The 15,791-nt window shown below is 40.8% G+C and overlaps 1 protein-coding gene across 1 annotated transcript in view; it reads left to right on the forward strand.

Annotated features, from left to right (window-relative positions):
* Window positions 1-1,368: 1,368 nt before the first annotated feature.
* bckdhb (branched chain keto acid dehydrogenase E1 subunit beta) overlaps window positions 1,369-15,791 on the forward strand; it is a 59,110-nt gene continuing 44,687 nt past the window's right edge. Inside the window, exons 1-6 of the mRNA XM_046045121.1 lie at window positions 1,369-1,590; window positions 2,940-3,017; window positions 4,985-5,053; window positions 7,930-8,063; window positions 10,102-10,257; window positions 12,905-13,013. Coding sequence (XP_045901077.1) covers window positions 1,395-1,590; window positions 2,940-3,017; window positions 4,985-5,053; window positions 7,930-8,063; window positions 10,102-10,257; window positions 12,905-13,013 — 742 coding nt within the window. The 5' untranslated portion in view covers window positions 1,369-1,394. The remainder of the gene's footprint in view (window positions 1,591-2,939; window positions 3,018-4,984; window positions 5,054-7,929; window positions 8,064-10,101; window positions 10,258-12,904; window positions 13,014-15,791) is intronic.

The raw sequence follows: 15,791 nt of genomic DNA on the forward strand, positions 1-15,791 counted from the left end.
CTGAGGTGGCGTGGTCTGGTGCAGAGCAAACAACCTCTGCATCAATGTGGGAAAAACTAAGGAGATGGTTGTGGACTTCAGGAGGAGAGGTCATACCTCCTCCCCTCTTCATTTATGGAGTAACTGTGGAGATGGTGTCCACCTTTAAAATCTGGGCCTGTACATCTCCATTGACCTCACATGGGCCACCAACACAGCCAGCATTATTAAGAAGGCCCACCAACGCCTGGACTTTTTGAGGAGGCACAAATTGTTTATCACCCTCCCCTCTCCCAGAAGGTTGCGCAATCTAAAAGCAAGAACAACAAGGCTAACGTGCTAAGAGGCTGTGAGGTTTATGAACTCCTTGGCTTAGAGCTCCTCCTAACCTTTGCTCTCATATTGCTGCTACTGCACTAGGCACTTTAATGATGCCATATGGTTTTAACTATGGTTGTAAATATTGTGTTTATTAAGGTAAGGATTATCTAAATGGTTTTATATAAGTATATCTTGTTGTTATTTATAATAATTATTTATATTTATAATTTGTTATTTATTCTGTACGCTGTTGGACCTGGGAAACAAATTTCGTTCCTTCATGTTTTACATGTTTGAATGAAAATAAAGAACTGAATCTGAATGTAGTGCAGGCAACACCATGCTGTGCACCAAGTAAGCAGAAGGTCAAATGTAGGTGTAGGTCATGTCTACGTTGATGTTTTTCTCATCTTCGGAAACTTTAAACACCTTTTGATTTTGGCCAAGCTTGTTAAAGGTAACTGTTAAATTGTGGCACTTTGATATACACGTGTACATATATCAGGCAGGCATAGCTCCATATCTATCACTGATTTTTAAACACAATTAGTGTGCGCATCGACCATATCCAAAATCTCCACCACGCACACCGCCCTCCTGTTTGTCCAATCACAACCTTTATCTGATCGTGGAGGCTGGCACGGAGAAGAAAGAACACGAGCTCTCACTCCGCCGCTATTCCGGGGTACCACAGAGAGCCGACGTCCCCTTTCCCTTTCTTATAACGTTACTACTCTAAAATAAAGGGTCTTTTCTCGCCATATTCTGAACTAATTGGCTATCTACTGTAACAGCTCTTAAATATTTAACACAAAGATACATAAGCGAATATATTGTTCGTAACCCGGCGGGATATTACTGTTGCTAGATAATTTTGATTCGGCCTGAATTATAATTAGCCCATACAGTAGTGAATTTAATTTAGGGTACTGATAGAAACCCTCAGTATCAGGTTAAAGTAGTAACGTTAGTAGTAGTAGACCAATAGTATCAACATCCAGTTTCTCTCCACTGAGTGATGCGTTCTTCGCTTTATTAGACGATCTTCACACTTTGAGTCATCTTGCCCTTCCTGGTCGGCCATAACAACAACGATGGCGGCTGCTGCACGGTTCTTCATCCGAGGTGCACACTCGAGGCTTTCCATCTCCGGTGTTGGCACCGGGGGGCAGAGCTGCTTTGGCGCCACTCTGCTGAAACTGTCGCCGAGCTGCAGCTCCCGGACAAAAGCACAACGAAGACATGCCACGCACTTTACCTTCCAGCCTGACCCCGTCTCGACACAATATGGTGAGTGGCTGGCTAGCCGGCTAACGTTAGCCGTGTGAACACTGACAGGAGAGACTTGTATGGCAGTGGACTGTGTCCATAATTCAGCCCCTGAGCTAAAATGACAAGCGACTTACCAGCATTGACAGTTTCTGGTTAAGAGATGTGGAAGCGTTGTATTTGCGCTATATTTGCCCAATGTCATTGAACCGCACAGTCTGTTACAGGTTGACAGGTGTAACTTTACTGAAATATTTAAAGAGCCCCTTAAAGACACAGCATAAGTGTCTGATAGGCAATTAAACTATTAGTGGAAAAAACATAACGTTAGTTGAACATTCATTAATTTACATCTAACGTTACTCCTTCTCCCTCACTGAAAACCAAATTTTAAACATGCACAATGTGGTTCATTTCAAAATTTTTACTATGACACAAGATCTTATCTACTTCACTGAAAGACAGTTGTCAGTGCTTGTCCATTGGAAGTTTCAGGTTTCCACATCACTCTTGTGTATAGTTGCATAGTGGACCATGACTGGCGCCAAACTAGAAAATCATCTTGTGCATAAGTGGGTCAAACTGAGGTTTAAGGTGAGCTCAGAGAAACTTCCACCCTTCAACAGCCTTCTGGTGTCAAAGTCTGCACGTACATCACTCTTCACAAACAGCCAGGTCAAGTAAGAATAAGCGAAGCACATTTTTGACTGGAGGGGGACTTATCACACGAGAGCGGAGTCTAGATCTATAGTAGGATCGAGTGGGATCTCATAGCGTGAGCCAGTCCCAAACAGTGCATGAGCTCACTGGACCAGGATGTTGGTACGCAAAAATACATGAACATATACTCAATATTTGTACTGGATCCTGAAAGACAACCTATTGTCATTTGTTCCTTTTCTGTAACAAAGATGTTTGTGTCCCAAAGTGAATAATTTCTTTCCTGCAATAACTGGTTTGATTATTTATAGTTGTGGTCAGCAGTGTAAATGGTCTGTATTTGTACATCGCCATTCTAGTCTTTTCAACCGCTCAAAGCGCTTTACATTACATTCACCCGATACACACACTGATGAGCAGAGGCTAAAGTGCCAACTACCCACCAGAAACAGAAGTGAACTCAATCATACACATTCACACACCGGTGGTAGAGCCATCGGGAGCGATTTGGCAATTTCAGTGTCTTGCCCAAGCACAAGTCGACATGCAGACTGGGGCAGCTGGGGATAAAACCACTGACCTTCTCATAAGTGGACAACCGCTCTACCCCCTGAGCCACAGTCACCAGTGTACTGTTTGTCAAATCCAAATGCACAACAATTAATTGTTTATTTAAAATCTTTTTTTTTTTTTTTTTTTCAATCTTACAGGACCCACCCAGAAGATGAACTTGTTCCAGTCAATTACAAGTGCCTTGGACAACACTCTCGCCAGTGATCCAACAGCAGGTGGGATGCCAAAACAGGAAATGGAATTTTATATCTGTTTAGATTAGATAACAATCTGTTAAAAGTCTACCCTTTTACATCATTTATCATCAAACACTGGCTTTTAAATCATTTTCATAGCCTTGTAAGACTAGGTGTGAGCTGTGCAAAATGTTGGACTGTAACAGGATGCCCTTGCACTCGGATCTAACACAACATTGTACCGTTCAAAATATTTGATTGTCTTGCTAAGATAACCTTTGCCTGTGTCACAATTGGATGATGTCCAGGAACATCATGATGTAGAATTGGAAATCTTGTGTTAGTTTGTTACTGCATTTCAACAACGACAAGGTGAATATATCCTAAGATTACAGTATAATGGAAATTGATTTAGCCGGTGGTGGGGTCATGTTCTTTAACAAAGTGTTCAAATCTTAAGTTGCATCCTCAGTCCTTGGTGTGCTTGTTAAGTTTCTAATAAAGCGTAGAAATGTTGCTTGATCAGTGATCTCTGAGCCAAAAACTATCAAGCCCCAAACAGGGAGCTGTAGGTGGTGCTAATGTTAATAGATTATATTTATCAATGAACAAAATGCGAAGTGAGTGGACAGAAGAAAAAATCTAAATCAGAATTTGCTTTGATCTTCCTTTGCCTTTAAAACAGCATCATTCTAGGTACACTTGCACATATTTTTTTAAGGAACTCGGCAGGTCGGCTACCCAAAGGTCTTCTGTGGATTTAATTAGCCTCAGTTGCTTCTCTCACTTCATGTAATCCCAGACCGACTCGATGATGTTGATATCAGGGCTCTGTGGGGGCCATACCATCACTTCTAGGACTCCTTGTTCTTCTTTATCCTGACGATAGTTCTTAATTACTTTCACTATTTGTTTGGGGTCGTTATCATGCTGCTGAATAAATTTGGGGCCAATCCGATGCCTCCCTGATAGTATAGCATGTATCTCCCTGTACTTCTCAGCATTAAGAAGACCGTTCATTTTGACCAAATCTGCAACTCCATTTCCAGAAATGCAGCCCCAAACTTGCAAGGAACCCCCACCATGCTTCACTGTTTCCTGCAGACACTCATTCTTGTAGGGCTCTTTGGCGGACAAACCGCCTTCTACTACAGCCAAATATTTCATATTTTGACTCTTCAGTCCACAGCACCTGCTGCCCTTTTTCTGCCCCCCAGTTCCTGTGTTTTTGTGCACAGTTGTGTCACTTGGCCTTCTTGGCCAAGTCTTTCACTAAGGCCATTTTTGACCAGACTTCTCCAGACAATGGATGGGTGTACCAGGGTCCCACTGTTTTCTGCTAGCTCTGAGCTGATGACACTGCTGGACATCTTCAGATTGTGAAGGGAAGTAAGCATGATGTATCTTTCATCTGCTGCAGTAAATTTCTTTGGCTGACCACTGAGTCTACGGTCCTCAACATTGCCTGTTTATTTGTGCTTCTTCAAAAAAGCTTGGACAGCGCATCTGGAAACCCCTGTCTGCCTTGAAATGTCTGTGTGGGAGAGACCTTGCTGATGCATTATAACTACCTTGTGTCTAGTTGTTGTGCTCAGTGTTGCCATGCTGTATGACTTTTGACAGTAAACTGTATTCAGCAGCCTCACCTTGTTTGCTGAGTCTGGCTTTTCCTCACCCAGTTGTATTCCTCTTACACAGCTGTTTCTGTTTCAGTTAATGATTGTGTTTTAATCTACATATTGATTTGGTGGTCATTAGCACCTGTTTGGTGTAATTGTTTTTATCATACACCTGACGATATGCCTACAAAAAGTGTACCCAGAAAAACTGATGCTGTGTGGAAGGCAAAGGGAGGTCACACCAAATTTTGATTTAGATTTTTCTTCTGTTCACTCACTTTGCATTTTGTTAATTGCTAAACATAATCTATTAACATGTATAATTTTGAAAGCATTCTTACTTTACAGCATTCTTTTTTCCACTGACTGTTTTGTGTTTATCTGCAGTCATCTTTGGGGAAGATGTTGCCTTTGGTGGAGTATTCCGATGCACAGTGGGTCTGAGAGACAAATATGGTGAGATGCTTCATTCCCATTCTCCCAATTCAAAAGCTTCCACTACTGAGTTTGTGAGATCTGCCTGCAACCTGTTCTTTTGTCTGCTGTATGCGACTATACCACTAGGTGGCAGCAGAAGACTGTCTCATGGTTCACTTATAAGAGGACCAGAAGGACCTGTTTGCATTTATGCGTCCATTGTAGCAGGGTAGCCTTACAAACCTGAGACAGTGAACTGATGTAGCATGTCAGTGTTCACTGCTGTGAGTACATTCACATTTATTTTATTAATTCAGTCTTCAGGTTGATCGTATAGCTACAGTAACAGCAGGCAGACAGACATTTTGTCACGTCATAGCAGGAGAATCACAGGTGTAATTAATAACATAATAAGAGTCTGCATTAGCTTGACCTTTTTTCCCTCTTTTGTATTGTGCAAACACACATGTCTTACTGGGCCACTTAAATATAGAAGAGCCTTTGTTAATGTAATTAGTAACACGTGTGCTTTCCCTACAATGACCAGTAGAAATGTGTGCTGTGATAAAGGCATATAGCCTTCTTCGTGATGTTTATGTTCACTTGTTGTTGAATGTGTGAGAGAGAGATGAGGAACCAACATTTTGTTGTAAATAGTATTTTAGGGCCATTGAATTGGTTTGCATTATTATGTTAGGTTCATGGCAGATATCACAGCTAGATATTCAACTGTGTTAAGATGTGGTGACTGTAAAAGCGGTAGCATTTTATTCACATCCTTTTCATACTCACTAACCATTTGGGCCTGGTAAGCTGAAGTCACAGCAGATTTTTTCTGTCATTTGATATTACTGAGACCTTCTTCACTGCAGACATTTTGACATGTCAAAGTGGGAAAAGCACAGGTGTTACTAATAACTATAATGATTGCTCAGTTTTATTCAAGCATCCCAGTAAGCCATGACAGTGTGACAGCGAGCCAGCATGCACAATAGCAGGACCCTTAAACTGAATCAGCTAAATGGGATTCAGCCATCATTAATTTTGTTATTAAAACATCTGCATCATTTCCTACTGTAACGTGTAAAAATGCCTTCTGTGAAAAGGGTCTAATGGGATGTAGCTTCTACTGCAACTTGCTCTGAAGTTTCAACCCACAGACAGAACTTCATCTGCAGTTTATTACGTTAGTAATTTATGTTTTTACCCAGTATTATTCAGTGAGGATTTGTCCTTCAAAAGAAGCTGGCAGTTCCAGATTGATTCTGTTGTTGACAGACAATAAACATAAATCTCAATGGGGACAGAAATAACCAAAGACATGGCAATAGCATTAAGCTGTTTTCTATCTCTCTGTTCTAGAATAGGCTATAGGCACGGCCAAGATGGATGCTGAGTAGAGGAACATTTAGTGGTTGTAACCAATCCCCCCTAGATTTACTGAAAAATAAACAACAATTTGATCAAATGTTAGTTTTTTTTTTCCCCAGTAATTTCTGGGAACAACCAATTTGCAAGCTCCATCCCACCCCTCCCACCCCCCCACTTGAATTAAGCATCCTGATATGTCTTCAGCTAAATCTAGGTCCACTGAAAGTGCTTGACTAAACAGAGTACAGAAACTATGCAATGACAGTAATTGTTTTTCCTGTTCATCATGGTATAAAAGCAGTATGAAATAATTAAATGTCAGTAGATTGCCTTTCTTGTTTTGAGTTCATTTTCAGTTTATTTTATACGTTTGTTTTTAATAGCGAGGAGACTCAAATCCACCCTACAGTAGCTGGCTTTGCCTTTTTGTTTTCATTGACGTCAGAAGTGTTGACCTTTTGGACAGGGATCATTTTTTTCCATCTCATCCTTGTGTACAATGATGAGCACAAAGCTGTTTTTATCCCTCTCACTACTGAAAGGGATGGTGCACACCTCCACCGCTCACAACCATTATACAGAACAGAGGTTAATGCAGGGCAGACTCTATATGAATGGCTTTTTACAAGGCAGATGCGTTCACCTCGGTGATTCAGCTCTCCCGCCGATGGCTACTGGCTACTCCTGGGGTTGTTTCTCTGAAAACAGCACATATTGACCCTCTGACTAGCTCTTCCTCTCACTGATGTGTGTAGCCTTTTTCACTAAAAACAGCATTGGTGACAGACAGCAGCACTGATGATGTTACCCAGACACTTTGTATATTTATTCTGGACTCGTGTGAACAATCTTTGCACACATTGTGTTATTGTAATGTCACTTGGTTGTACTTTGCCTTGATGACACACAGGAGCACACGCACATGTGTTTGTTTGTCACATATGTCACTTTCACATGAAGCTGCATATGAGGTTGGCTTCAGTCAGTGGCAAGGCAGTACATTTTGATCGCTTAATTGTTCATTCCTCTAAGGGGTTGCGGCGCCGTGGTTGCTAATTGAACTTTGAATTGAACTAGCACAGAGCAAGGCACACAAGAGTTTCACTGCTGAGATTCCAAGCAAAACAAGAAAAGTCTGAATTGGCAAATACACAAAGATGAGAGCAAAAATAACACCCTTGACCCAAATTTAGATTATTATTTTTTTTCTTCAGATTATAGGGTGCAGAATGGAAAATAGTTTGTTTTCTTCTGTTTTTACTCCATGGGGGTTATGTGTGTATCACAGGCTTGGTTAGCTACAGCTGAGGAGACAACCGTAGACACAATCTACAATTGTGGTCCCAAATAAATAATGAAATACAATGGGCTGTTCAGTGATCCATGCGTCGATAGTGGCCTCCATACTTTCAACCTAAAACCTCCTTCGGTGGAAGTTGATATAACAGTTAACTCCCTTACCCAGTAGCCACTTAGTGCGGTCCTCTGCTTGTACTTTAGCATCATTCTCCCCTCCCTTCTCCCCTCTTCTTCTGTCTCCCCAGGTAAGGACAGAGTTTTTAACACTCCCCTTTGTGAGCAGGGGATTGTGGGATTTGGTATTGGTGTAGCTGTTGCTGGTGCCACAGCCATTGCTGAGATCCAGTTTGCTGACTACATCTTTCCTGCTTTTGACCAGGTAAGTAAGGCTGCAAGCAATGACTACTGTCGTTATGAATTCAAGGTAAAAGGTTTTTTTTGGACAATATCAGAAAACTTTATATTATTTCTTAGAGCTCAAGGTAACTTCTTAAAATGTCTCATTTTGTCCAATCAACATGTAAAATCCAAAGATATTCAGTTTAGTTTTAAGCATTACAGAAGATTTTCTTCATTTGGGAAGCTAGATGCAGCTATGACAGACTAACACAGTGTTTATAGTTATAGAGACAAGAAGTCCTTAAATAATTTTACGCTTTGCAAAGTAACACTTGAAAATCAAAATGCCATTTGCAGGCATTTTATGCTTGATCCAGGACGAACCTCTCTCTCAGCAGCCGACAACATTCCCTGGCACTTTGCAGGTGTCTGGAATGAGGGAAAGTACGTTGATGTAACTCCTCAAACCTGCCTTTTGCATCAAAAATCCAGTGTCATATCTCTCCGTCTTAACTCATGAAAACCAGAATGCGCAGGCGTCATACAGTTAATGCTGGAAACAGCAAACAAACTCCTTCCAGGGATAGAAATTTTTCTGATATCTTCCTGGCAGCTCAAAGAAGAAATTCTATTTAAAGGAGCTCCCAATAACTTCAGATTCGGCCTCGCTGTTGTTTCTTCTGTATCAATAGAGATGCTCGGATGAGTCCTCGGGCAATCTCGCTGACTCTCTGACAAAGTACAAGGAATGAGAAAAATTTTATTTTTATGCTAATGTATTTTATGTCAATGCTGAAATATATCCCATCTCCATGGTTTTTAGATGTAGTACCACTCACATGCTAAATGAGGGCATGTCTGAGTGGCCTAACTATTCCTGAAAATAACAGTGTATGGCTAGCCAAGACACTGAGTGACTACGCCATAGGCCTGAGCAAATACAGCCTTTAATCTATGTGAACTCGTGTGTGAACTTAGTGACCATAGTTTGAAATCACTATGCTACTTGCTACTTTGCTGTGAGAATGTAAAGATTGTAGGTTGTACTGTTTTACCAGCGCACACCATGTTTCACTTTTGCAGGGCTCTGGCTTGTAGTCAGCTGGGAGTGCATCCCACCATTGCTGCACACAAACAAACAAAGAAACGTATAATCAGTGAACCGGGACATCATGATCCAAGTCAGAAAAATGATTAATCAGTCTTATCAGAAGAGACTATCATTAAGTAATATATCTTTGGTTTGCATCCCTGTGACCTTCCTAGTTCTATAAATCTGGTAACCTTCTATGCATATACAGTTTTATTTGTGCAGAAGTGATGAGGCCTCTGAGCAAAATATTGTATAGCTTATTCTTTGTTGCATGCAGATGTTTGATAAACGGACCTCATACGTGTATTGTTTTATATTCCATAATCAAGCTTGGAAAAAAATGTAAAAAAGAAGCCCTTTTCAATGTTTCCCTGGAAGATTAATGTAGCACTAACAAGCTGAGCAGGACAGCGGACAGCGCTGCTGTTTTACCATGCATACATGTCGACACTGGTGTATTCTCACCCTCTACAAGATGAATGTGACTCCCTACTGTGCCAAGGCAACTTAAACCAGAGTACGTGATAGTGGCTCCAGCAGCGGTGCAGAGTAACAGTAGATTAAATCTGGTGTGTCAGATGTTGAGTGGGCTCCTTCTTTCCTTCTGCACTCTCACTTAAAATGGTGCAGTCCAGACTGACCTTAGAGAGACATAAAAGCTGAATTAACAGCCCACCTGAGTTTCAGGAAAGAAAACTTGGGACACCTTTTTGGAGGAAGCTCAGGATCAGAAACTGTAGTAGGTAAAAGAAACCAGACACTTTAGGTGAGTTTGCTCGTTAAAAATAAAATAGGGTTTTTAAAAGCTTTAAGAGGAATAGCAGAGAGACTGGCTCGGCACATGAAGCCTAAATCAAGTGTCCACTGGTGTGGTCCTTATTCATAAAAACAAAAGAGAGCGCGCTCTTTTCTACGGTGCTTTTTGCTAAATGTTATCTTCTTAAGTCAACTAATGTGTGGTTGTGTCATATTGGTCTCTTTCCAGATAGTCAATGAAGCAGCCAAGTATCGCTACCGCTCTGGCAACTTGTTCGACTGCGGCAAACTCACCATTCGGGCTCCGTGGGGGTGTGTCGGCCACGGATCACTTTACCACTCTCAAAGCCCTGAGTCCTTCTTCGCCCACTGCCCTGGCATCAAGGTCAGCCATGTAGTTTATTACAGATTCTGGCTTGTGTTTGTTTCTCTGTCATGTCTTACCCCAAAACATATTCAAAAGTGTTGTGGCAGAACATCAGGGTGTGTAGACTGGTCTGTTACGATTACATTAGTGATCACAACAGTCCACATTTTAGTCATTAGTTACAATCATAATACTGAAAGTAAATCTAGAAAGAGAAAATACAGAATGGGTGAAATAAGTACCATAAATATAAATGATTTTGAAGGTCAAGTATAGAATGTCTTCAGGATGAAACAACAAATCCTGGTTTCTCATATCTTTTAAGTATCATATAGTTGGCACACAAAGTTGGGGAACCGTGCTGAAAAGTAGTCAACTGGCTCTTTCAACTTTTTGTCATGGTTTTATTCATTCACAGCTGGCCCAGGCATATTTTTAAAGCTATTTTTATTCCCCTGCAACGTTATCCACAAAACCATGTAGGTTAATAAGCTTTACAAGTCTGTTGTTTCAAGAAAGGACAACAGTAAAACCAGGGCTACTTAAAGCCTCTTAAATAGAACCTGCATCAACCATAAAATAGAAAGATACCACAGGTTGGAGAAATTTGCAACTTACTCGGCGAGGAATTGTGTACCGCTGGAGGAGAAGAGAAACGGTGGGGGGGATAAAAAGGGAGTTAGTTAGAGGGGAAACCAAGAAACTACGTTCTAATCTTGCCTCCTTGTTCTGTGTGAACAGAAAACCAGCATTTCTGACTTTGTTGGCTGACATTGTTGTGGCTCTTCTCTACCCCACAGAACACCCTGGTGTGTATACAGTAACCTGGTTTATATACTTCAAAAAGAAAGGCTTCATCAGCTTTTGCTGAGGGATCTGAACAGTAGAATAGAGCCCAACCGATAAATTGGCATGCCGATATTAAGTGCAGATATGAGCTGATTGCAGATAACTTGGTATCTGTCTTGATAACAGCCGATAAATGGGGGGGAGAAAAAAAAGAGGCCACTCTGCAACTCCCCTGTTGGCAACACACGTGTTTGTAGGCCACATATCTATAGCAACAGTGTGGGGCAAGGAAACTGAAGACTGTAACAACCGTCTGTGACATTAGTTTGGCTGTTGTTTGTGCAGAAATTACTAGTACAGAAACGCGTTCCTCGTGTTGATAATCCTAATATATTGTGCGAACAGACAAGAACATTGTTGGTTCTCTGACTAAAATACTCCCATACCTGAGATGGTTGTACTTAAGTGTGGACGGTATTAAGGTGTTACGGAATACCAGTATATTTAGAAACCCCGACAGACCTTCAATACCATCAAAAATACAGCTGCTCCACTTTCTATTAAACTGAGGGAGATTCTATATTGAGGTGATGTTGATGTATTGTAGTGGATGCCCTCAACTAAGGCAGGTGATGGCACATGTAACCGCCTGACATCATAACTCTGTTCACTTTTCCAGCAGTTGGTGAACACACAACAGGAGCTTTAGCTGCAGCCGTTATTTGCTGACAAACTGTAACCGACAGTGTACATTTACTGCTAAACTTCAGTTTTCCTCTGCTCCGCTGTATTCACCTGCCGCTCGCTCGCTCTCAACCACACACACGCACTCACTGGCCTCATTCTCCGTTCAGTATGATAGAACTTTAACAAGCTGTGGGTACTTGATTAAGAAAACGGATGTGTAGAAACGGATCACTCAGAGAAATGTATGACTCTGTTGTGCGCCAGTGTAGTGGCAAGTGGAGAAAATAACTGTCCAGTCATATAAACATTAAACAATATACACACTATGAACTTCATTCTCAAAGCTAAACACGCCTGCTTGCTTCAGGCTTGTAAAAAGGCAAGAATGAGCCTGCTAAGTTTGTATGTGTGAACAGGGCCTGAGGAGGAAAGTGATTCTCTCCGACAGTGTCACTGTGATGGAATTAGCAGCATGTGCTCAAAGTAAAGACGTCTTTGTGAAAATGTCAAGATACAACACCCCTCCCTGCTTTTTTCTTTTTTACTGACTATATATATATATATATATATATATATATATATATAATCATCATAGTTCCTCATACACCACAGACAGGGAATGACTCTGGTTTACAGCTACACTACATCCACTGTGAGCAACCATGGCTGGGAGCATTAAACATGTTTTCTCCCAGCAAAGGTCAGGCTGATAAATGTTAATCTTTGTACGTACTATCAGCACTGTTGGCTCGATCTGAGGGTCAGTCCCACCGTACAGCCTGACAGCCTTGATTCGGCTTTGTTCCAGGGTTGTTATGAGACCCCAATCCATTTAATATCTGGCACAAATACAATGCCAGAGAGAAGACGCAAAGAGAAATATCAATACAGTAGAATTAACCTGTTGAAATAAAGAGTTTCTAATAATTGTTGTGGGTTTTGTGTCAGTCTTAGTCCACTCTGTAGATTGAATAGTTCTGTATCGTAGTCCTAACAGTGGATGCAGTTCAAAGCATGTTGGCCTGTTTCCTCTGGAGCCATTCTACATTACACACCTTGAAAAAAGAGGTGAGCCAAAGTTAAAATATAAAACTTTGAATTGGATATTTTTCCAGTACTAACTTACTAGTGAAAGTTCTGTTGTCTTAACATCAATACCGGGCCTAATAAAGTGTCATGTGTTCCTCAGGTTGTGATACCTCGTGGTCCAGTGCAGGCCAAAGGGCTGCTCCTCTCCTGCATTGCTGACCAGAACCCCTGCATATTCTTTGAGCCCAAGATTCTGTACAGAGCAGCAGGTAAGCTGGATTGTATGTAAATATATAACTTGTTAGTTTTGCCCCCCCCCCCTTTTTTTTTTTTTATAAAAGAGTTCTCCCTTTTTAGAGGTTTGAGGCGAGACAAACAAACAATATGCCATATTGCAAACAATGTGACATCATTAGGACCACAAGTGTGAAGCAGACCGACTAAATGGGCGGTGAAGTGTTTACAGTGCCGAGCTGAATCCCTCGCTCCATCCTCTCCCTGTGTGGAGGGAAACTGTAGTGTGCAGGGAATCATGGTGAAACTAAAGGCCAGCATGGCTTTGGGCAGGCAGCCGTGCGAAAAGGTGTCCAGAAAAGTTGTGATAATCTGTTAACAGTTGTTGGCAGCTGTTACGAAACAGTGCTGCCTTGGCTACATGATGAGAATTTGATATCCATGATTAAGACGGCACCGGAGGCTTGAAGATGATGTTTAAGCTCATTATAGTAATGAAAGACAGAACCGGAACAGATTGGTACCACCAGCCTCTGATTTTCACAGGTTTTGCCATTTTACTGCTTTGATCAGAGCCAGATGAGATTGTGAAATAGTACAGCCGACTGCTGAGATTATTTTAATTATGGCGCTAGGTTAGTGATCGTTGTCCAAAACCTTTCGCTTGTTACAGTGCCAGCAGATCTTAATGTTACTCATCTGCACAAATGGAGTGACTGCATTCATCACATCTCCCTCATGTTTACATTAAAGACTAACAAAATGTATAAAATTTCCAGGGCCAGTCACAGTGAAGTTGATTTGCACATCATTGTAAAAAAAGATATTTGGTTGTAGAAGCGTGATTACTCAAATGTAAAATAAAACTACTGTAGCTCCTGTGCTAGCCGCTAACGCACTAGCGAGTTGGCACATACGAGCGCTATTCACAATAGCTTCTCAAGCTTCTTTCTATTTTCTCTGCTGTGCTCTTTACTCCCCTTGGCAATCTGTTTCCAGGACTGTACATCATTCAATGAAGAGTGTTATATAAAGAGGGAAATATTTGCTCACCACTTGATATCACTCATAAGTTCTCATAGTTCAATATATAAAGTATGTATTTGCACTTAGGGCTGAACAATTTTGGAAAATCTAATTGCAATTTTCTTTCTTTCTTTTTTTTTTTTTTTTTAACTAATATTGCAATTTAATATGCGATTCATTTTAAAGCTCTTTACCTTCTTTATTAGTCAAAATGGACAAGCAGTAAATCAGTCTATAGTATGACCAATACAATATTAGATAGAACAACACTGTTCTTTCTTGTGGGTCAGGCCTGTGTTATGATGAATTAGGTAGAATTATTATTATGAGCAATGGTGGAGAAGATATATCAAATTATAATAATATGAGAAAGATAATTTGAGTCAAGTCATGGCATTAAATAATATGATATAATATCATCAGTTCAACCCAGTTCAACCACCAATTAATGAGCCCTTATCTTAGTTCAAATCTCCTGGGAGTCCATCTTTCTGTATCCCATCAAGCAAATAAAAAATACTCAGTTTGAGGTTCAATTCAAAAGTTGGCCAACGAAAATAAAACCAAGTGATGCCTCTCATGTTTAATAGACAAGCTTAGTAATTCTCCGACAACACCGGAGTTCCCCCGCAGCCTACGATGCTGGTAAGCGGCGCACTGGCTGTAAGCCAGACATACTGGGCCTCTTTCGGACTTGTGAGTTTGGTTTGAAACGCCATTCACAGATATTTCCTGAGCTGACTGGTGGCTGTGTGTTTTCTCTTGGGTGTCGTGACCAGAGTGTAATCGCAGCCTTTGCGATTAGAAAATCTTGTTTTATTACATCGCGATAATATCGCAAATGCAGTTAATCTTTCAGCCCTAATTTTCACCATTTACCGCTGTATCATAGCTATCTGTAAGCCATTGCTCTTTTGTCGAGCAGTCTATACTCCACCAGAGAAGGTTACTTAAAACATGATGCAACAGAGAGAATAACCTATGATAGCTTCCGCCTTTTTATTTTGAGATAAGTCTTTATTGATCCAGAGGGGAAATAAATATGTCCAGTTCTCCACATCCTCAGAGGTCAGTACTGTCAAGACAGCTTGCTTTTGGTCCACAGCGCAAATTTTTGGGTTTGACCCAGTGGCTGTGAAAGAATTAACTGACATTTGATTGGTCAAATTGTGATCATGTGTGTTGGAAAATGTATAGTGCTGTCACAGCAAGTCTTTGGGAATGATAATATAATACAACAATGAACTCTCAGATTGATGTGGCAGGAGTTTTTGGCAGTGTTTTTGTTGTAGAATTGTTGCTCAGTTGATATGGATCTCGGTTTATTAGCGTCTTGGGAAGTGATGAGATAGTACATCAGTAATGTGCTGTTTGTGTGGTCTTGTTTGCCATGTTATCTCTTGCAGTATTTCCAGATGGGCTAGTGGGACCAATATAATAGAAACATTTTTAAAAGTCTGTGATATGGGTCAGTCAATCACGTCACCAAAATTGTTGAGACATGTTTATAAGAGAATGTGCTTGCTAACCAGCTGTCTTAGATAAATCCACATTGAAAATGCGTGGTCCTCCTTTTTGTTTCTAGTTCATTTTTAAATATTTTGTATGTTTTAAAAGTTGTATGACAAATTACTAATTCATCTCACACAGTGAGGGTTAGCACTGGTAGCATTTCAGGATTAATTTTGATGTCCAAAAGGAGCAGAGTGAGCCAGCTCTCATGCCAGGTCCCCATGCCCCTAATGATCTCTGACTGGATTATGATGTCATGTTTTTAATTGCTGCAG

The sequence above is a fragment of the Micropterus dolomieu genome, linkage group LG03 (assembly GCF_021292245.1).
Source record: "Micropterus dolomieu isolate WLL.071019.BEF.003 ecotype Adirondacks linkage group LG03, ASM2129224v1, whole genome shotgun sequence".
Lineage (NCBI taxonomy): Eukaryota > Metazoa > Chordata > Actinopteri > Centrarchiformes > Centrarchidae > Micropterus > Micropterus dolomieu.